Source organism: Syngnathus floridae, chromosome 21, assembly GCF_059516105.1.
Source record: "Syngnathus floridae isolate MCC-2025c chromosome 21, RoL_Sflo_1.0, whole genome shotgun sequence".
Taxonomy (NCBI): domain Eukaryota; kingdom Metazoa; phylum Chordata; class Actinopteri; order Syngnathiformes; family Syngnathidae; genus Syngnathus; species Syngnathus floridae.
Window position 1 is genome coordinate 8,528,937 of NC_142433.1, and position 21,134 is coordinate 8,550,070.

Sequence of the window (21,134 nt, forward strand, 5' to 3'; positions counted from 1 at the left end):
CACACACACACACACACACACACACACACACACACACACACACACACACACACACACACACGCGCGCGCGCGCGCACACACACACACAATATGAACATTTGGGTTTTGGGTGCGCAGAACATGCAGAGCCGCTCCTACTTAACCTGTCTGTCCTCAGCATTTTGTGCGTTGGCTGTCGCCGCATCCCTTCCCAGCATCCTCATGCAGACATGCAATGCTCATCGTCCTGAGAATCTGAATGGTGGTGATAATGATGGTGAGAAAAATCCAAAGCTCACCAATTGCGGTCTTGGCCATTTGCACGGTGCGGGGCTGCTGCTGCTGCTCGTTCTCAGGGATGGGCACAACTGCTGCCAAGGCACTGAGTCAGCAAAGCTAAAAGGGGGCTGCCGGTCCGCCTGCTACTTCGTTATGAGCTACAGGAAGCAGGTGGCAGGGGTGTGCGTGTGCCGCCTGGCCCTTCAGAATAAAATCAAACTAAGGACCCCAAATGGCCCTCGATAAAATCCATGAATGAAACACCAATGCGGCTGGTAAAATAATGCTCCAAATGAAAGCCACAATGCTCCATATGAAACCTCCAAAAATTGCTGCATTTGGACCTAATTGGGTGCCATTTGGGTTCCTATTTTATTGAATCAATGGTGCTGACAGATAGTACCTATGATGCAAATTGAGGGCACAATGATTTATTTGATGTCTTATTATCACAGGAGGCTACAACGTGGGTATTTAATACCCGAGTGAATGGACTAACCTCACCTCGGGCGGAGGGATCCTAATTACCTGATGACATGGCGACTCATACCCCTCCGGCTGCACTAAATTCCTGCGCGAAGTCACTACTACGGGGTTCCGCTGGAAATGAAAAAACAAGAAAACCATGTCACGGTTTATGAATGGTGCAGCTGTGAATGTGTCGGCCGGACAGACAAGTTTGCAATCGACCACGGAAGCATCCTTGGTGACTTTTGAATTGGGGAGGAGGAGCTTAGCCGGCTAGCTAACGACAGATGTGGGCAGGCTAGTTCATTCAACCGCCCCGAAGAAGCCGCGCGTCTCGCCTCACGCATTCTTCCTGGTGGCTGCACACGCCGGTATGCATGTTCGTTTTTTTTTACCCTTAAACATGTCTTCCTCTTTCTCCCTTCCCACCCTACACGTTTCCCCTTTGTAATTGATTATTAGCCAGGGAGGGGATGGGAGCAATGCAAAAGAAGCCAAGTGGGAGACAGCGAGGCGGGCATTTGGCAGGCTAGCATCAGCAGCATCCTTTTACATTAGCATATGGCGTCACCTCATGCTAAACGTTAGCACGAGCAACATGCTTGTGCTTCTCGTTAGCTTTCCAAAGACGTGTTGACTGGTCACTGCGGCACGACACCCGTTTTCCTCCTTGATAGTTCTTATCGGCCAGTGTGAGCAACAGTCGTATTTTTCTCATCGACGACTGCAAACATTTTCAAGTAGTGGAAGAAAACGCTGCCCGTGACGTCATTGACCAACGATGATTAGGGGAGGTCGTCGTCACCGGATTTCATTTCACTATTATTTGGAGCAATGCAAATTAAAGCACAGAGCTGATGATAGTTCACATTTGGGAGCGGTTTTAGGGTATAACTAAAAGTGCTTCCTGCTTTAAAAGTTTCATTCGTTCTGCGACCAAGCCAATGACAATTATATTGAGGTGTGAGTTGTGGCCGATCTTCTTGCAAGCGCATTTAATTGTATTTTGTATCGTACCTTTGACCGTTTGTCCTGTTCAATAAATGGCTGCAAGAACATCTGCAACAATGATTGTTCTTGCACACACGTGAAGGAAACGCAGTGCCTAAATTGTCTGAAATTAATTAAGTGTGTGTGTGTGTGTGGGGGGGGGTAGATATATCTATATACACCATGGGTCACCAACCTTTCTTAATCCGAGAGCTACTTCCTGGGTACTGATTAAGGCAAAGGGCTACCAGTTTGACACACAATTCTGAAATAGCCAATTTGCTTAATTTGGCTTTTACTATGTGTTATTATTGTCATTTCCAGTTCACATGTAAGTGTGATTTTAACAAGAATAGCAAAAATACAGTCAAACCTTGGTTTTTGACCACAATCCGTTCCAGAAGGCGGTTCGAGAAGCGAATTGGTCGAATTCCGAATCTGGTTTTCCCATTACAAATAATGTTTTTGTTTTTTTAAATCCGTTTCAAGACAAAAAAAACCCCGCCTTTTTTAAGCAGTTTTTCATTTGCGCATATTTGTCGGATCGCGAAACTGCAGCGCACCGCCGAACGCGCAACCGTCGCGCGTCGCCCACCGCGCAGGTCGCATTATTGTGACAGAGCCGTCGCTGAAATTTAGAAAATATTTTTAAAGTCCTAATGTACTTCCCCAAATTTAAGTGGACCTAAGTGTGCAGGGAGCTTAATTTTGTCCAATCGCGCAACTGCAGCGCACCGCCGAAGCGCAACAGTAGCGCGTCGCCGACCGCGCAACTGCCCCGCCCTGGTCGCATTATTGTCACAGAGAGGTCGCTATAATTTAGAAAATATTTCTAAAGTCCTGATGTACTTTTAAACTTTTAAGTGGACCTCAGGGCGCAGGGAGCTTAATTTGGTCCGATCGCGCAACCGCAGCGCACCGCCGAACGCGCAACCGTAGCGCGTCGCCGACCGCGCAACTGCACCGCGTTGGTCGCATTATTGTGACAGAGCCGTCGCTAAAATTTACTAGATATTTTTAAAGTCCTGATGTACTTTCCAAAATTTAAGTGGAACTCATTGCGCAGGGCTCTTAATTTGGTCCGATCGCGCAACCGCCGCACGCCGGGCGCCCACTGTAGCATTGCTTTAAGAGCGTCTTTTTGTTTTAGGATGGCTTTACTGCTTCCACTTGCTTTCTTTGGAGGCATGATTAGGGGTTAATACAATCCTCAAAGTAACGAAAATACAATAACAACGGACTCAGTCGGCATCCAGGCCGCGCGGTCGGGTTTTCTCGGGTCTTCCCGGCTCATCTCGCGAGGTTCGACCTCCGAATTTTGTTTGACAACCGAAGCAAAAATATCTCGAATTTTTTTGGTTCGAATTCCAATTATTTCGAGAACCGGGACGTTCGAAAGCCGAGGTTTGACTGTAAAATAAATAGATGCAGCTCACTGACAAGTGCCGCTATTTTGAGCTAATTTTAGAACAGTTCTGCGGGCGACTCATGCGGTCCTCACGGGCGACCTGGTGCCCGCGGGCACCGTGTTGGTGACCCCTGATATACACTATATCTATCCCCGCTACTTTTCCGTGCCTTTTCACATTTGCCATTCTCATCCCTGTCTAGATGGTTGACATAGCTGCCAGATAACATTCATGCCAGCATTTTGACCTACACACTGTTTAACGCCTCTTTGGTAAAATCATTTGGTATGCAAAGTAAAAGCAAAATGCTGGTTTTCAAGATAAGCGTTTTAAGCAGACGGCATCAGGTGACCACCGGATTTTAATCCCATTTCTTGTTTTAACCCCCCAGCCTCAGGAATGTGACTGTATGGAAATGACACGTGAAAGTCTGAGACCTCATACCCCCCCCCCCCCCCACACACACACACACACACACACTCACAACGCCTGGTACCACCTTCTGTCACTCTCTCCGTGATGTACTCTTGGCACGCAAGTGCACGAGCTCAAATTTGCACTTCATGCCTCGTTGAGGTCTCGCCTTGTTGCAAATCCTAACTAGTCAACAAAGACCTCAGGCCAAACGCAGCACCCAAAAAATGCCAAGAACTCGTGTTGCCTTTTTTTAATTTCAAAAGCAAACTCTTGCTTACCAATTGCAACAATGTCTACTAAAGAAATTGCTAACACTAAATTGTGAGACATTTCAGTTGTCGTGATTGCGCGCGGCTGTGAATTTGAATGATTGCCACGCCACAACGTTTCTCGTATCACTCTTGAGTGGAACTGCTTGTCAACTGCCATTATATATGAGCAACAAGCTCGCTCGCTCGCTCGCTCACGTGTCTCTCTTTCCCTCCCTGTCCCACACCCTCTCTCTAGTCCCAACCCACTCTTCTCTTCCCTCCAGCTCTCCTGGCTGCGTTTTTACTCTGTGCTTATTGGAGGTGGTAGCCAGGAGCCCATCAGCATGGTCGCGGAGGAGGCGCACCCGACGTCGCAAGGCAGCGGCGGCGTACGCCTGAAGCAGGAGATCTCCCTGCTGCACGGTGTCTGCCTCATCGTGGGCAACATGATCGGCTCCGGCATCTTCGTGTCGCCCAAGGTGACGTAAGAGGAGCGGTGGGGGCTCGTGATTGCGTCAGACTATGCTTGCGTTGCTAGCGCAAAGATTGCTAAGCTGATACTGCAACTTGTTCCTTTTGAGATGACAATTTTGGAGTCCAACAATTACACATTAACTTCAACTTTGTTCAAACAAAAGGCAAATGCAGGTCAAGAGCACACCAAAAAAAAAGAAACCAACTGCAACCAATTTGCAACGTTGTAATTTTCATACAAAAAAATCCAATGAATGCCTGTTATCTTGACCCAACGTGTTTCTCCACCATCGCAGGGGGTGCTCCTGTACACCGGCTCCTTCGGCATGTCGCTGGTCATCTGGGCGGTCGGAGGGGTCTTCTCCGTTTTCGGCGCCTTGTGTTACGCTGAGCTGGGCACCACCATCCGCAAGTCAGGAGCCTCCTATGCGTACATCTTGGAGGCCTTCGGGAGCTTCCTGGCATTCATCCGGTACGCTAACCTGTCCGACGGCCTCGGCAGCACACGCCTCCCGTCACTCACGCGTCCCGTCTGGTTTTTCTTCTTCTTCCTTGGCAGGCTGTGGACGTCACTGTTGATTGTGGAACCGGCATGCCAGGCGGTGATTGCCTTGACCTTCTCCAGTTACCTGGTGCAGCCCTTTTTCACCACATGCTCCGCCCCCTATTACGCCGTGCGCCTCATCGCCGCTGCCATTATTTGTGAGTTTTGCAGCAGAGTCAAACTTCACTGGAAAATGTTTTCAAACCTCCGTCCTCTCATGTGTCAGTCTTTTAAAACTCAGGTGAGACGTCACGAAAATTTCTCTTAAAACACTTCAGTAGTGAAAAAATGATTCTCTGCTTTATAAAATTTGTTTCGACGAAATCCCCATGACAGAATTTTGCAAAATATTCACTGTTTTTTTGTAAATAAATATCTGATTGAAAATTCAGATTTTTTTTTACCTATGAAGGTTAAAATGCTTAAGGAAAAAAAATCACAATTAGATTGTATTTCAAAATGGTTCTGATGGTTAGTGACGGGTTCTGTTCCTTGTTCATAGTTTAGTGTAGCACTGCAGCGCTTTACAAATGTCCAGTCAAGTGCCAAGTAACATTTCCCCCCGTTCATCTGATCTCGTCTGGGTTGGAGTGTGTTAAGACCAAAGCGCTTGTTTGCTCAGAGCTGATAACACCTCCAACCGGGCGGGTCAGGCCTCGTTAAATGTACGCGGACCTTGCGAAATCAAGCCGGCCGACCCCCGTCGCTAACTCCAACGGGTCGATCTTCCCCGAGCTCAGCCGCATTTGTGTGACCGCTCTCCGAGGAGGCTTTTGCACTTGCTAACCTCGGGAGTCAAATTTTGTTGGCTAATTTGGCTCCAAATTGTCCCTAGGTATGAGTGTGGGTGCGAATGGTTGTCTGTCTCTGTGTGCCCTGCGATTGGCTGGCAACCGGTTCAGGGTGTCCCCCGCCTACTGCCCAATGACGGCTGGGATAGGCTCCAGCACGCCCGCGACCCCTGTGGGGACTAAGCGGTTCAGAAAATGGATGGATGGATGGATGGATAATTTTCACGGGGCACATGTTGCTGCCAACATGGCTTGTATGTCTGGTTTGATTCAAGCAGGCATGTACCTGCTATGTGCCTGACAAACGCACTGTGAAAGTTCACTTTTGCCCCAGTGACCTCCTTTGCCCTGATGCCTTCCGCCCACCCGCCTTTTCCTCAGGCCTGCTGACGTGCGTGAACTGTTTGAAGGTGAAGTGGGGAGCCGTTCTTCAGGTCATCTCCACTGTGGCCAAAGTGCTGGCGCTCATTGTTATCATCATCGCCGGCTTTGTAAAGCTGGGCCAAGGTACGAGTTGTCGAGTGCGTTCGCTCAAGTCTACAATTGGACGGCGACGTATCGCCTTCCTTCGCTCCATCTGCTTCCATCCGTCATCCGCCTGCGCTTGCTTTGCCGACAGGTTTCAATCAAAACTTTGAGGACTCGTTCCGAGGCTCCAAGCTGAACGGCGGCGACATGGCACTGGCGCTCTACTCGGCGCTCTACTCCTACTCCGGCTGGGACACGCTCAACTTCATCACAGAGGAGATCAAGGACCCGGAGAGGTAGAAAGAAAAGCGAGTAAACCATGTCATGTCGCCCGCTCGTCCTCAAATTATTAGCACTTGATTTTCTCCTGGCAGGAATCTCCCCTTGAGCATCGCCATTTCCATGCCCATCGTCACCATCATCTACATCTTGACCAACGTGGCCTACTACGTGGTCATGGATGTTGACCAGGTGCTCGCCAGCGACGCCGTCGCCGTGGTCAGTACTTCACACGCCGCTCGCGCAACGTTTTCCACAATCAAAGCGGAGCTTTTGAATCTTGTTCTCGGTCTGGATGCCGCCGGAGGCGCAGGTGTACTTAGTATTGCAGCCGGTCCGCTCAACTTCCAATCGAAAAGTCTGCCGGTCAACTTAATTACTTTCGCGGCCCCGGCCATGCGATTAGTGCACCGTAATTGTTTGCACATGGCCAGCTGCTGCCTTCCTTTTGACCGCAAATACAAATGGCGCCACCATTCTCTCCTCAGACGTTTGCAGACGAGGTTCTGGGCTGGGCCCGCTGGCTAATCCCACTGTCTGTGGCCATTTCCTGCTACGGCGGGCTCAACTCCTCCATCATCGCTGCCTCCAGGTCACAGTTTGATGAGCTCATTGATACACTTGTTTAGGACATTTCATTTGACTTTGTTTTCTTTGTGAGCAAAGGAGGTGCAGCAGCGCACGTGGGCAGACAATATAACAATACTTACAGGCATGTTGTTCTTCCTCCGTGGTAAGAGACTTTTATCCTTACCGAGCAGTCTTGATTGGCTCATATATACTGCCCCCAGGTGGCCAAGAGTTCAGACACAGTCAAACGTTTTGACTGAATTGAACTCACAAATTCCAAAAGTCGAAAGATAAACTTTCTCAAGTGCCGTAACATTCATATCATTATTCTGTAAAAACAATAAAAAAAAGGGGCGGTGGCTAAGATGCATAAATCAAGTCCAAACAATACAGTTTGTGTTTTGGTTCTTAGATTTATTTTTCTATGAAAATTATTAAGTGTAACATGGTGTTCTTCACCTCGACCTCGACTCGGGACGTCGTGAGTTGGTGGGGAGAATACTTCGAAGACCTCCTCAATTCCACCTACACGCCTTCCATTGTGGAAGCAGGGCCTGGAGGCTCTGAGGCGGACTCTCCAATCTCTGGGGTCGAAGTCACTGAGGTAGTTAAAAAACTCCTTGGTGGCAAGGCCCTGGGGGTGGATGAGATCCGCCCAGAGTTCTTAAAGGCTCTGGATGTTGTGGGGCTGTCATGGCTGACACGCCTCTATAACATTGGGTGGACATCGGGGACGGTGCCTCTGGATTCGCAGACTGGGGTGGTGGTTCCCCTCTTTAAGAAGGGGGACCGGAGGGTGTGTTCCAATTACAGGGGAATCACACTCCTCAGCCTCCCTGGTAAGGTCTATTCAGGGGTGCTGGAGAGGAGGGTCTGTCGGGACGTCAAACCTCGGATTCAGGAGGAGCAGTGTGGCGTTCGTCCTGGCCGTGGAACAGTGGACCAGCTCTACACCCTCGGCAGGATCCTCGAGGGTGCATGGGAGTTCGCCCAACCAGTCCACATGTGTTTTGTGGACTTGGAGATGGCGTTCGACTGTGTCCCTCGGGAGGTTCTGTGGAAGGTGCTTCGGCAGTACGGGGTGCTGAGCCAACTGATAAAGGGCGGTTCGGTCCCTGTATCACCGATGCCAGAGTTTGGTCCACATTTCCGGCAGTAAGTCGGATTCGTTCCCAGTGAGGGTTGGACTCCGCCAAGGCTGCCCTTTGTCACCGATTCTGTTCGTAATTTTTATGGACAGAAGTTCTAGGTGCAGCTGAGGCGTTGAGGGTGTCCGGTTTGGGGACCTCAGCATCGCGTCTCTGCGTTTTGGAGACGACGTGGTGCTGTTGGCTTCTTCAGGCCGTGATCTCCAGCTCTCACTGGAGCGGTTCGCAGCCGAGTGTGAAGCGGTCGGGATGAGGGTCAGCACCTCCAAATCCGAGTCCATTGTCCTCGATCAGAAAAGGGTGGAATGCCCTCTCCGGATCGGGGATGAGATCCTGCCCCAAGTGAAGGAGTTCAAGTATCTTTGGGTCTTGTTCACGAGTGAGGGCAGGATGGAGCGCGAGATCGACAGGCTGATCGGTGCAGCGTCTGCAGTAATGTGGACTCTGTACCGGTCCGTCGTGGTAAAGAGAGAGCTGAGCCAAAAGGCAAAGCTCTCGATTTATCGGTCAATCTATGCTCCTACCCTCCCCTATGGTCATGAGCTATGGGTCGTGACCGAAAGACCGAGATCCAGGATACAAGTGGCCGAAATGAGTTTCCTCCGCAGGATGTCCGGACTCTCCCTTAGAGATAAGGTGAGAAGCTCGGTCATCTGGGAGAGACTCGGAGTAGAGCCGCTGCTCCTCCACGTTGAGAGGAGCCAGATGAGGTGGCTCGGGCATCTCATCAGAATGCCTCCCTGGGGAGGTGTTCCAGGCATGTCCCACCGGTAGGAGACCCCAGGGACGACCCAGGACGCGCGGGAGAGATTGTCTCTCAGCTGGCCTGGGAACGCCTTGGGATCCCCCTGGATGAGCTGGATGAAGTGGCTGGGGAGAGGGAAGTCTGTGAGTCCCTCCTAAAGCTGCTGCCCCCGCGACCCGACCCCGGATAAGCGGAAGATGATGGATGGAAGGATGGATGGAAGGATGGATGGATGGATGGATGGATGGATGGATGGTGTTCTTCACTCGCTGTATATTATTTACTCAATTGAATAATGTTGTTGTTTTTTTTTTTCCTCAGGTTGTTTTTTGTGGGCTCCCGGGAAGGCCACCTCCCCAACGTCCTGTCCATGATCCACGTCGAGCGCTTCACCCCCATCCCCGCTCTGCTTTTTAACGTTAGTGTCACCTTCAAAACAAAGCGTGAGACCTCAAGTTCAGAACAGCATGCACATGATAACTTTTGAAGTGAGCAAATGGATCATTTTGAGCCTATTTCTTATGTTTGCAATTGATGGAGTTTTTCTTTTTTTTTCCCCCTAGGGAGTCATGTCTCTGGTGTATTTGTCGGTGCCTGACGTCTTTCGCCTGATCAACTACTTCAGCTTCAACTACTGGCTCTTCATTGGCCTGTCCATTGTCAGCCTCATCTACCTTCGCTTCAAGGCCCCTGACTTGCATCGACCCATCAAGGTCGGCGTTCCCTTTGCCCATTCCAGTGCCCCCATCCCCGATTTGAATAGCCAACTCTTTCCCTTTGTTTCCCCCACAGCTGTCTTTGTTCTTCCCCATCGTGTACAGCCTGTGCAGCATCTTCTTGGTGGTGGTGCCGCTGTACAGCGACACCATCAACTCACTGGTGGGCATCGGCGTGGCGCTGTCCGGCGTGCCAGTCTACTTCCTATGTCTCCACCTGCCGCGTAACTCCAGGCCTGCCTTCCTCAACAAAATCATCTGTGAGAGATGTACTTATTTTGCTTATGGCCGGAGTTTCTCTCTATTTGTCTTTTTTGCATCGGCTGGCTCATATGTGCTTAAAGTCACAGTGAGAAGCACCAAAGCATGCTTGTACTTGTTTTGTACTTTGTTAGTGTCCATCAGTGGCCGAATGTGCTTGTTTTCCCTCTTAGACACGCTGTCGTCTTGGACCCAAAAATTGTGCTACTGCTGTGTGGCCTCGCCTGACATTGACCTGGACAACATCGACCCTGACAAGATGGAGTGAAAGAACGACAAAACGTACCGAAGGACCTCTGCTCAAGACAATCCCTTATTTTTTGGGTGATATTACTCTGAAGAGGAGGATAAAAAAGAAAGTAATACCGGCACACTCGACACATGTTGCCTCTACACGGCCCGCCGCCATTTTGTGAAAAATGGCCACAAGCCTTCAAGTTGCACATCTTACATTGTTATGGTCTTTTTTTTCCCCCCTCCATGCGAGTTGGGATTGTTTGACTGGTTCACACCTCATATCGTTGCTGCCATTGAGGCCGCGAGCCATAATGAATGTACCACTGGGAACAAGTTTGGTTTGTAGCGTCCCCTATTGATCGCCAAAAACTGTTACATCAGGTTTCATTTTAGATTGTACTGGCGTCACTTGATCACATGGTTTGGATGAGTCTCCTGTACTGCTCAAATGGTGTCTCGGAACTTGCTTACTTTCTTCACATGAAGGTCCAAAATGGTGCACAAATACGGATGTAAAATCAAATCATGGCATCAGTATTTTTTCCATTTTAAAATTGTACAAAATTACAAAAATAGACTCATAGCATTGCATCTTTATTTGTTTTTAAAAAAAAATCATACTTCATTCTTTTGTGATTACTTTTATCCATGCCAAAAATTCAAATATTGTTAAAATAGTATCCCCCTGTAATATTATGGTGTTATACTTAACAAGTCTTTATTTCTCAGAAAAAAAAGACATAATGCTGATTTTTTGGGGGGGGGGGGCTAGTTGACATTGCACATTCTCAGCGTGCCATGGGAAGGGGATGGGCGCTCAAACGCATTGGCTTTTAACGCGCTTCATGAATCATATCGTGTGCCTTACTGCCAAGTTTGTGCTCGCCTTAATGTTTATCAGAGTACATTTTGGGATTGTCAAAGTTAGATAGGTATGCAAAATTCCTTCAATTTCGAAGGTTGGCCACTTTCCATGGGAACTGACGGAATTTTATACGACTAAATTTATCAAATGGCAGGTTGGCTCTCAATAAGGAACTTCAAAACAAAATTACATGGGAATGTTCTGCATTGGAATTCAGTATTTTCAAAATTCAACAGGAACTTGCATTGGAAATTCAACTGAGAATTTCGAAAAATGTAATTGGATTTTTTTTTCCTACCCCTTTTGCAAGGCTAGTTCTGTCGTTTAATGTTGTTCAAGTACCACTAGCCAGCAGAACCACACAAAATAAGATCATGAAATATCACACGTAGCTGTTGGCGTGTATAATTATCCTGGGTGAGTAAAATTGGTATAGAAATATATCTACTATATGTAATATTTTGTTCCTCTTCCAAGAGCTGAATTTACAATTCAAGAGTTTTAATTTGCTTGTCCATCTAATGTATTTCCTTGTTGACACCAAACATGCGTTTGTATAGTCGGGGTTGTGTGTGTGCCAAATGTTTTTATTAAGAACAAACCGACCGCGTGTGCTGTTTGTTTTTATAGCTATAAATGTGAATAAAGTTGCGTTCTTTTTTGCAGCGGTGACGTCTGTGCTCATGCCCTTTTTTTGCCTCTGATTTTAGTACATTTTAGTATTACACTTGTGTACATTTGATTTTATTTACCCACGGGTGGAATCCCCCCATAGTCCCAGATGTATAATGTACTGAACCCCCCCTTAAGGATCCTGATGCATGGGGGGGCATCATATTACACACAAGCTTCCTTGTGATTGGTTCTCCTCCCCGAGCAGGCAAGTTACACATACAGGAGTTTAGTTGCACTAACTCAGTCCTGAATAAAATATGAAGGCAGCCCTGTACCATGTCTCTCGGCAGGGCGCCCAAGGTGAGGGGGACCCTGCTTGCCCCTCGCCCACCAATGCTCTGATCCCCACAATGCATGGATACAGATTGTAGCGGCGGCTGACGCTTTCGGTGGTGGTCGTCAAGCAAGCATGGAGTTGCCAGGGCGTCTCAACTGGTTCCGGAAGCGACCCCGAAAGCCTCACGTACGTCGTCGAGAGTTCAACCGTAAGTGTGGCGTTCTTTACTCTCTACAGGCTTTGCTGTCAGTAAATTCCGAACGCATCGGTTCAACCTTTCACACCATCTTCTCTCTTAAGGTACGCAAAGGGAAAATAAAATGGATGCATTATTTCTTTGTCTGTTTGACACAGGCAGTCAAAAAAAAAGAAGCTCCATCTCCTGTGTCATGTTCTGTGATGCGCGCACACGTACTCACAGCTGAAGAGTCACGCTAAAGTTTTTCGCTACTAACTTTTCACTTAGTACAATTTATCAGAGTTTTGGTTTTAGTCTGATTGAATTTTGTCATTTTAAAAGAATACAACTATACCATACAAGTAGTAAACATTTTTTTAATGTATTTATCATTATGAATCTTTACCGTTCATATCACTCTTTGATGTAACACTCGTATTATTTCTTTTAGTTTTAGAATTGATTGATTTATTCGATTTGATCCTGGTTATCCCAGCAGTGACCAAAAGGGGTCCTCCAAAACTTGATATAACAGGCTCTCTTTACCTCCCCCACATGTCAAACCCAGTGTGACTTTTCCGATGGTCGTATTATCAATTTTAGTGTTGTTATTATGGTGACATCAGTTTGCCTTTCTATAAAATCCGCTCTCCGTGTGTTGAGAAGAACCTTTACTAGCACGTGACATCTTCTCACTCCATAGCAACGGCAAAATCGTACATTGCCTCGCCTCTTAATTTTCTGGCTCAGCTGGAAGCTTTCAAGAATAAAAGGCTGCTTGCGTGGGTGCGCGCATCCGTGTCCGTGCGGGCTGCTGGTTGGAACAAAACAATTCGGGGGGGGGGGGGGGCTTTTTGAGGTTGATGGCAGCTCATTCTAAAAATGTAGTGTAACAAGTCTTTTTATCACTTTCATTTCGGTAGCATTTCATTGAGAAAAAAGGCCATGCGTGACCTGTCAGTGAGCCAGAATGACGAAAAAAAAATTTTTTTTTTCTTTTGTGAGTACAAAGACAAGTAAATTTCCCCGCTGTGGGATAAATAAAGTTCCATCATCAAAAATTTAGTCGACAAGACTTTGCCGAAGCTAATACTTTTAGCCTTCGCTAATCAGTACTTCCAACATGCCTGCTTACTCTGTTGGCTTGTACATGATCGTTTCACCCGGTAGGGATAGGCGTGTTTCAGACAACTTGGCTGACGCCCCCCCCCCCCCCCCCCCCCCCCCCCGAATTGTACACAACTTGTAAAAGATTGCTTCCCTTTAAAAGTCCATCAGAGCAGGCGGCTGTCATCACCAAACAAAAGTGCAATCAAATATCCTCAAGATCACTTGCTAATTGGTTAAAAAAGCATCTGCATTTTATCACGGCCGTAATGTCTGCTGGTTTATCGTCTCAAGATGAATGGAAGTGCATCAGCCCAACGGCTAAGCACATTAGCTGCTTTTCCCGCAAGCATTTTTTCTTCTCTCTCTGCAGCAGAACGGCAAAAACCACTACGGTCTTTAAGAGCGCCCAGAGGATGAAAAAAAAAATGCTAATGTGATTGTCGGCAACTAATTCTAGCATGGTAACATGAGGTTGTCAAGCTGGAAATGGCTGACTCGGCTCTTTTAACTCATTCCCACGTCACCGTTGCCAGTTTTTGCCTTTGAGTGTTCACGCCGGTGGTCTGGAAGTCTGTGCGTGTCATCTGGCGTGAACAGAAAGAAAGATGCTGGCGAAAGCTCACGGGGTCTTCCGCCAATGACAGGCGCAGATGAGCCAGGAAGCAATGTCACAATTGTGCGAAAGGAAAACTGGCTAAACGTCTTAGCTGAGTCGTATCGCACTTCATTTAATGTAAAATGTCTACTTACATGAATCGTTATTGTCGCTTTATTGTTTATAGCGTAGGGGTCAGGCCTCAAACCAAAGAGAATTCCGTCAAACATTTTGTGAATGAGAGCCGATAAACGAGTTGCTGGCAATGATGTAATCATGCCCGGCAGCAGGGTGGGGCCGGAAAACAAACAATTTCCTGTCTCGCGCCACCCAAACGCATCCCATCACCTGGAGAAAGTGAAAGAAAGTGAGAAGTGGCCTATTTTATTACCCCTCGGCCGACACGGAAGGAAGCTTGGCCGACACGGAAGGAAGCTTGGCCAACACCAATTAGTACTCGTGTACAGCACAAAACAGGAAGTGAGCTGAATCATGAATTCATTTCAACCACTCAAAAATGAGACAATTTCTAAAACAAAAGTTATTTGTCCTTCTCCCAAAAAAAATAACAAAAACAAACCATATTGCCACCCAATATTTGGTTACCATTTTTGTCCTGCAACCCGTCTCCACCCTAAAACAAAACTCTCTTGCTGAGAGACAAACCTTTAATAATCAATCAATTGTGTATGGTGCCAGTCGCCATTGTCTCATGCCCGCTGTGCCCTCTTTGGAGACAAAAAGACAATTGTGGGAGGGGCGAGATAAAAGACAAAGGCAATTGGGGAAAACGAGTGCTTGATGAGAAATCTGTCATTTGAGGAACTCTTGTCGGCATTCTTCTTCAAAATGGAGTGTCGAGTTAAGACTTTAAGCCATGTATGGATAAAACGATATGGCTACTACTACAGTACGTATTACTTTCCTTGATTTGAAATCAAATGCTGCTTGAGATGTACTTTTTGCTAGAACAGTTGAAGTTTATCTGCGCTTGATCATTTGTGTGCTGACCGAAGTTTGTGTTAGGTGATGCACGCACAGAATGCGCAATGGATTGGCGTGACAAATGCGATTAAGGATCCCATGTCCCCATTATTGTTGCTACGGTAACCAGGCAACCTTAGCAATGGGATGCCATTGGAAGTTGCACCCCCTTTCTCTTTTGCTTTGAGCAACAAGAATTTGTCTAACGTCGCATTGTAAATGGGTTTGGCTTAACATCATAGTTAGAGTTTCGCCACTTTTGTTGCAATTTCCCTTTTTGGGGTGGGAAAGTTGCTCGCATTGCTCAATCCCTCCCAATGTTGTTTAATGGATGCATTTCAAAATGAGATTTATTTGAAGGAACGTGGATGACGCAATACTTTTATCCATGCATGTTAGAGGAGGCGGAAATGAGTTTGTCCTCAGGGGGAAACCCCTGAGAGGAAGTCTGAAGGAAAAGTGCTAATGAATCCACACCAGCCCTACTTTCTATTTCCATTTTGGTAAATAGGAAATGACTCAGGAAACCACACAATGATGCAAGATAGAACAAGTTCAAGGTTAAAAAAGCAAAAACAAACCTCCAAATATTGGCAATACCAAATCAGAAACTAATTTATCCCCAAAAGTATCCTTTTTATATGTATCATATTGATGAAAAACTAAATCTAATGCTTACCCCCTTTCCAGCCCACCAAAAACCCAAAACAATTCATAAAAATGATTTCTTTTCTAAATTATTATATTTTGTTTAAAAAGTATATACATTTTGTTGAGCAAAAACCTAAAGACTGTACATAAATGATTAACCAAATTATTAACCCCCAACTAAATAATTTCAGCGCAACCAAAACATTTACAAAATAAAAGTGAATTTTGAAAAAAATATTGTGAAAACAAAAATGTACCAATCCCACAAATGAGCATTTTCTTCATGTTTCCTTTTTTGCGCATGTGCACGTACGTGTACCTAATCAAGTGTCTGTTGGTGTACTATTTCGAGATGGGTGCCATGGCGACCACGTGAGATATTAATAGCCGCTGCACTGAGGCCTTTCGATTTAGGCCGAGTGAAATGCAGAAGATTAGAAAAAAAAATCCATGTCAACCGCGAAGGAATGACACCTGCACACTTTGACAGCATCTGTGCCTGATTTCAAACACTAATTATTCCTATTCGCCCCTCCACTCACTGACTCACACACACTTACTTGTACAAGTGCTCTCAGCAACACACACTCACATACACACACGCCCAGTCTCACTTCATCTTTGCACAGGATGTTACGAAACGATCCGCCCAGTTGGTGAAACTTAGCAAAGGGTTGCTGGCTGGCTTGCGCGCACTGCATGGCAGTCAGCACACGCTCGCTTTATCTTTTCTGCTGGCCTTGAGATACCATCGCACTGCCAGAAGAGGAAGAAGAAGAGTGAGTGATGGCCGCCATGGATTATGACCCGGACGATATGATGATGATGCTCGAGGAGGCTGAGGATGTTTTCCACGAGGGTGGTAGGCCAGTCGGGGATGTGCCGGGTGACCTGCATGTTGGGCGGAGATGCGATCGGCTGTATGCGTGCTGGTGAACGTGTTGTCATTCGTTGATGGGTTTGTGAATCATACAGCATTTGTTGCTTTTGAACCAATTTTGCAAAAGTGGTGTAACTTCAGAATATGGGCTATTTTGGTAAGAAGGGTTTGAGTTGAAGTTGGACCCCAAATCTGTCAGAGGCTTTTGCCATGCATTTGTCTTTGTGGAAGAAACTAGTATGCAAGGAGTTGAAATTAAGTGTGTGTGCCCAATTTGGTGGAGAGTTTGGCCATTTGTTTGACTGTGTGAGAGAAAATAGTGTTAGCAAGTGGCACGCCTTCACTCTGCGCGTGTTCCTGTGATCCCATGAGTGGGCGTCCATTGCGGCGCTTTTGGGGATGGAAGCCTAACATTAGACATGGTGACTGATTATTTAAAGTTAAAGAGGAAGCACAAAAAAAAGAAACACAGTTGTGTAACACTTTGAGCAGAAATTTGCTCATGTGGGCCATTGTTGTTTTTTTAAGCAGATGTTTTTTTTTTTTTTAAATGTCTTGCTCTCAGTTTCAGGGTTGCATATTTCCTTAAATAGGTTGCTATCAAAGTAGTGCGGGGGGGGGGGCATTGGCAAATGTCACATGAGCATTCTCTCCCAGTTGGTTTTTGCATGCTTTAAACAGGCTTTGCACCTCTTCTCCTTATGTCATCACATCTTGTTTTTCTCCTGTTGCATCTTTTCCCACCTTGTGCTCCCCACTCAATTCCAATGACTATCCTGATACACCAACAGCATTTGGGGAATCCTGCTTGAGGAAGATGGTGCACACCGTTTTCCTGTTATATCATATTTTTTTCTCTTCCACTTTGAAGATGGTTCTATTTGCGTTCGTCGCCTCTTTGCATTACCTTCTGAAGGGTGAAGCCCTCAATTTTAATCAGATGCAGTGCATATGTTTCATCTAACTTTCTTGTTTTTCTTCAATCTGAAGTTTGCTAGTGGACTCTTTCTCACTCTTTGATCCCGGCGCATCCCCAGTAGGGACTTAGCGCACCCCATCTGTGTGTTTGTCTTGCAGAACTTGCATTCCAATGATGGCACTGAAGCTGAACGATTCTAAAAACGCCAAACACGAGCGGAATTTGCCAAATGAGTCAGACTGGTTGGCTCTCGATTCCATTCCGCAGGCCAGACACTTTCCCGCAGGTCTCTTGTGAGGAACTTAACAACAGCAACAAGCTGTCATTACAAACCTCAGCGGGGTCACGTTTGGAGGCCACTTGCAGGAAGCTGACGCCGCTCTGACGTCAGACTTTCTTTTACACCAGGAAGACCCCCCCTCCAAAAAAAAACCACCCCAAAAAAAAGCCATACAAATCTAACAAAAAAGGACGAGTAGGTGAGACATGCCAAACACGTATTTTTACATCTACATGTACGTGCACGGTGGGAAATACAGCCAGCAGTTGGGGCCTGACGTCGATGACAGACGTAATTACAGGATCAAGTTTACAGCAGCTGGGCAAGCCCGAGCCCTTCTGAGTCTGACTAACTGCTCACCCAAAAATAGTTCTGGATTTCAGCAATACCTTACAAAAATATCTATGTCATGATTTGTACACAATATTAATTTTAACAATTTCAAACTTTTTCATCATAGGGCCATCTGCTGGTTAATGTGTGGCACTACTACAGGTACTAATCCCAAATTACGGCAGGCTTTTTGTGGGGCTTCTCTTTTCTGGGGATGAAAGCTCAAAGGTGACTGCTTGAAAACGAAATCTTCTTCGTCCTTGCGTAAATAAGAATGTTGCTAACGGGATCCCTTTTCTTCCCGGCGTTTCTAATGTCGAGTGATGGATGAAAAAGGACAAAAGCATTTTCTGCTCCCTTTGCTTCTTGGAAGGACGCACACAATTGGATTTGGACGCACCGGGTGGAACAGCAGGTCCACTTACGCAGGCCAATTACCGTGACCATGGCGTCCCTCGCACGAAGAGGAATGTACTTGAAAAGTCATTGATTAGGAACATATAAGGTTATTTCTCTTTGAATGGTTTTCGAATCATTTAGTCAGTTCACAAAATGTATTGAATTCTTAACCTCTTTACTAACCAAAACAGCAGAATTCAACGGTCTTCCAAATTAATTTAAATGTGGAACGCAATGTATCTCAAAATAATCATTCCCTCTAAATAATTCCCTCACATGAATCCGTATCAGTGACATTGTTTAATTTTTTTTTAAACATGGCAAGTTACCTTTATTTAGGACTTCTTGGACGTGCTAGTTTTTTTTCCCTTTGTGTATTAGTTCATGTCAACTAAGATATGTTGAGTACAGGATAAAAGTTGGGTTGGGTTTTATTTTTTTAATACTAATCATGTATATTCGCAAAATTTTATGATGCGTGCAGAGAGTTTCGAATTTTGAAGGTCCAGCAGATTTTATATACATTTTCTGTGATGACGTTCCTAAATAAAATACGTCTTGAATTACTTTGTTCCATCTCGTTTGCCGTCCAAATCCCAGAAGCCAATTCTGTCTAGCCCTGCCCCCTTCGCCCTCCTATTGGCTGGCAGTCTCCCAGGAGGAGCGAGCGATCGCTCACTGCGATGCATGAGAGTGGGCACTAGTAGCGGACGCTCAACGTCGGAACGACACGCTCGACGGATGTACACTTGAGATTTAGTCATTTTAACCACAATTTTTATCGTATTTTGCACTTTTTAAAATCATTCGGATGGCGGCGTCCGAGCCTGGGGGCCAAGTATCTTTTTGTGACCCATGAATGAATGAGCGGGTGGATGCAGTGAGGGGAGCAGGTAGACGAGCCTAAAAAATATCGCTGTATTGACTTTAGGTCACGTCAAACAGACATAGACATTGGCAGAGGTGAGTTGCAGACATTTATTTGGTCTTGAAAATGACTGCGATGGCTGTGTTTTTTCACAGTGGGTCAGTGGACCACGGTGGCATTCAGAGACGCGCGGGCGAAAGCAAGCAGCATTTTCACTTGTATCACTATGATGGTGCGTTTGAGGACACGAGTTACACACGAATTCCGCTTTCTATTTTTATCTTGAGGGCCACCCCCCCCTCCCTTTGTGTCTTCAAATGTCAAACGACAAGTGACATGAGGTCATGGTGTGTGCGTGTATGTACGTTTAGTTATGGAGGAGGTGTGTGGCTCCATACGACACGGCGATTATGGGCTTTACTTGGCGTGTCTTTCTGGTATTGTCACGTTTTCAAACGTGGACTAGTCATTTTTAAGGTTCGATTCCCATGACATTCTGGTGAGCAAACACACTAAAACGTTAGACACCTGTTTTCCAAATGTTAAAAGCAAGCAGGTGCAGATGGAAGCACTTTCTGGACAAAGTCATATGTGCACCCTAAAGTTTGGTTGATTTAATAACAAAGGATTTGGAAGGCCCACTAGTTAGTGCTCAGTGGCCTCATTGCCACTGAAACTTGAACATAGTATCCATTTTGATCAGTTACGTCATAGAAATGTCAAAGCTTGCTAGCTAGCAGGTGCACAAGCAAATATCAAAATAATTATTTTCTGGTCATGATTTGAAAGCAACAACAAAGACAACGGTCTTTTCTTACTGTTAGTTTTGTGCGCTTCCCCCCCTGAAGGCAGGAGTTGTGACATGATTATGTATTGAATGGCTGACATCCTTTGAGGTGGTTTTGTGTTCCTCTTGAGTCACATACTTTGGATGGCGTTGCATTTGGGATCCCGTGGCACGTTTTTGTTTGGATAAAGAAAGAAAAAAAGCTAATTTCATTCCATTGTGTCCGTAAAGTGACCACTGTGCTGGGGAAAGGCGAAAGGTCGCTGTGTGTTGTGATACCACCCATAGTGGATGTGTCTGCTGTAGAGATAAGCCGGCGCGCCCCAAAAGTCACCTTTGCCGGTAAATTTTGGAAAAGTAGCTGCTATGCTGCCCATCTATGGCTTTTGTGTAAATTGCGCGCTCAGGGCAGACTGGTCGACAGGAGGACAACACAAAATGTTGGAGGCAAAATGTTTCTGAGAATGTAGCAGCAAGCCGGCTGGCTGACCGGCCGGGTTTGATATGGTTAAGTGGCTGCGCATTGCCTCTCCTGCCAGCTTGTTTGGGCTGCGCTGAAGTGGCTTTAGAAAGAGGCCGAGTCGGGATGCAAAGCAGACTCTGTTCCCAGACTCTCTTTCTGTGGCTGGCTTGCTCTGCGTTTTCCGGAACAGTCCTTTCATCCCCTGGCATGTAGCCCACATGCTCATTTCCACACAAGCTTTTCACCCAAGTCTCATTAAAGGAATTATGCCCACAGCATGCTTAGAAGGAAATTCAGCCACCTTTTTTGTTGTTGTTGTTTTTTGGGGGTAGGTTTGGCTCCTTGGAAAAGTCGCTTTAACACTACTCCAAATTGTGAGTGGGCAATGAATGCTTGTCTTTGAATCGTCAAAACAGCTCGTTTTGCTACAGTCTCCAAAATGACTTTCAAGTGAATTGGGGGTGGGGGTGAGGGGGGCAAAATATATCATAAAACCGTCTTAAAAACATATGCACACATTTTTGACTAAAGTAAACTTGAATGATAAAACAAAGTGAAATGCTAACCGGTCGCCCCCGGGATCCGACTCCGGCTCAGCAGTAGAGAATGGATGGATGGATGGATGGATGGATGGATGGATGGATGGATGGATGGATGGATGGATGGATGGATGGATGGATGGATGGATGGATGGATGGATAATTCAGGGATGAGAATCTTCTGCGGATCCGCGGATTTCCGTGTTTTTTTCCGTCGGGAGTATCATTTTCGTGAATCGTGTAGCTACGTTGAGGAAATTGTTTTTATAGGGGGGGGGCTGGCAGCAGTATTGCCGACCTTATTT

At 46.3% G+C, this 21,134-nt stretch overlaps 3 protein-coding genes across 14 annotated transcripts in view; 2 read left to right on the forward strand and 1 right to left on the reverse strand.

Moving 5' to 3' along the window:
- Nucleotides 1–931, reverse strand: part of stmn2b (stathmin 2b) — a 39,372-nt gene extending 38,441 nt beyond the window's left edge. For 2 of the 4 annotated variants that reach the window (XM_088365415.1, XM_088365419.1), the window contains exon 1: nt 279–456. In XM_088365415.1, coding sequence (XP_088221541.1) covers nt 279–297 — 19 coding nt within the window. In that variant the 5' untranslated portion in view covers nt 298–456. Of the gene's footprint in view, nt 1–143; nt 457–786 lie in introns of those variants that run through there. The other 2 variants (XM_088365416.1, XM_088365418.1) reach the window with 2 other exon arrangements.
- Nucleotides 794–11,563, forward strand: LOC148380490 (Y+L amino acid transporter 2). The gene is made up of 12 exons (XM_088365405.1): nt 794–1,097; nt 4,050–4,272; nt 4,564–4,739; nt 4,827–4,969; nt 5,984–6,109; nt 6,222–6,366; nt 6,445–6,568; nt 6,838–6,941; nt 9,134–9,230; nt 9,376–9,525; nt 9,605–9,788; nt 9,963–11,563. Exons 2-12 carry the CDS (start codon nt 4,138–4,140, stop codon nt 10,055–10,057), a joined length of 1,479 nt encoding a protein of 492 aa, XP_088221531.1. The 5' UTR covers nt 794–1,097; nt 4,050–4,137; the 3' UTR covers nt 10,058–11,563.
- Nucleotides 11,564–11,812: 249 nt separating this feature from the next.
- Nucleotides 11,813–21,134, forward strand: part of ripor2 (RHO family interacting cell polarization regulator 2) — a 28,486-nt gene continuing 19,164 nt past the window's right edge. For 2 of the 9 annotated variants that reach the window (XM_088365399.1, XM_088365395.1), the window contains exon 1: nt 14,501–14,636. In XM_088365399.1, coding sequence (XP_088221525.1) covers nt 14,528–14,636 — 109 coding nt within the window. In that variant the 5' untranslated portion in view covers nt 14,501–14,527. Of the gene's footprint in view, nt 12,052–14,500; nt 14,637–15,999; nt 16,224–18,815; nt 19,273–19,305; nt 19,540–21,134 lie in introns of those variants that run through there. The other 7 variants (XM_088365404.1, XM_088365397.1, XM_088365402.1 and 4 more) reach the window with 7 other exon arrangements.

Excerpts from the sequence above, each read along its gene's own strand:
- LOC148380490 (XM_088365405.1), top strand. The coding sequence starts at position 4,138 with ATGGTCGCGGAGGAGGCGCACCCGACGTCGCAAGGCAGCGGCGGCGTA. Across the intron at positions 9,231-9,375 it reads TCCCCGCTCTGCTTTTTAAC|GGAGTCATGTCTCTGGTGTA; the intron begins GTTAGTGTCACC and ends TTTTCCCCCTAG. Across the intron at positions 9,526-9,604 it reads ACTTGCATCGACCCATCAAG|CTGTCTTTGTTCTTCCCCAT; the intron begins GTCGGCGTTCCC and ends TTTCCCCCACAG.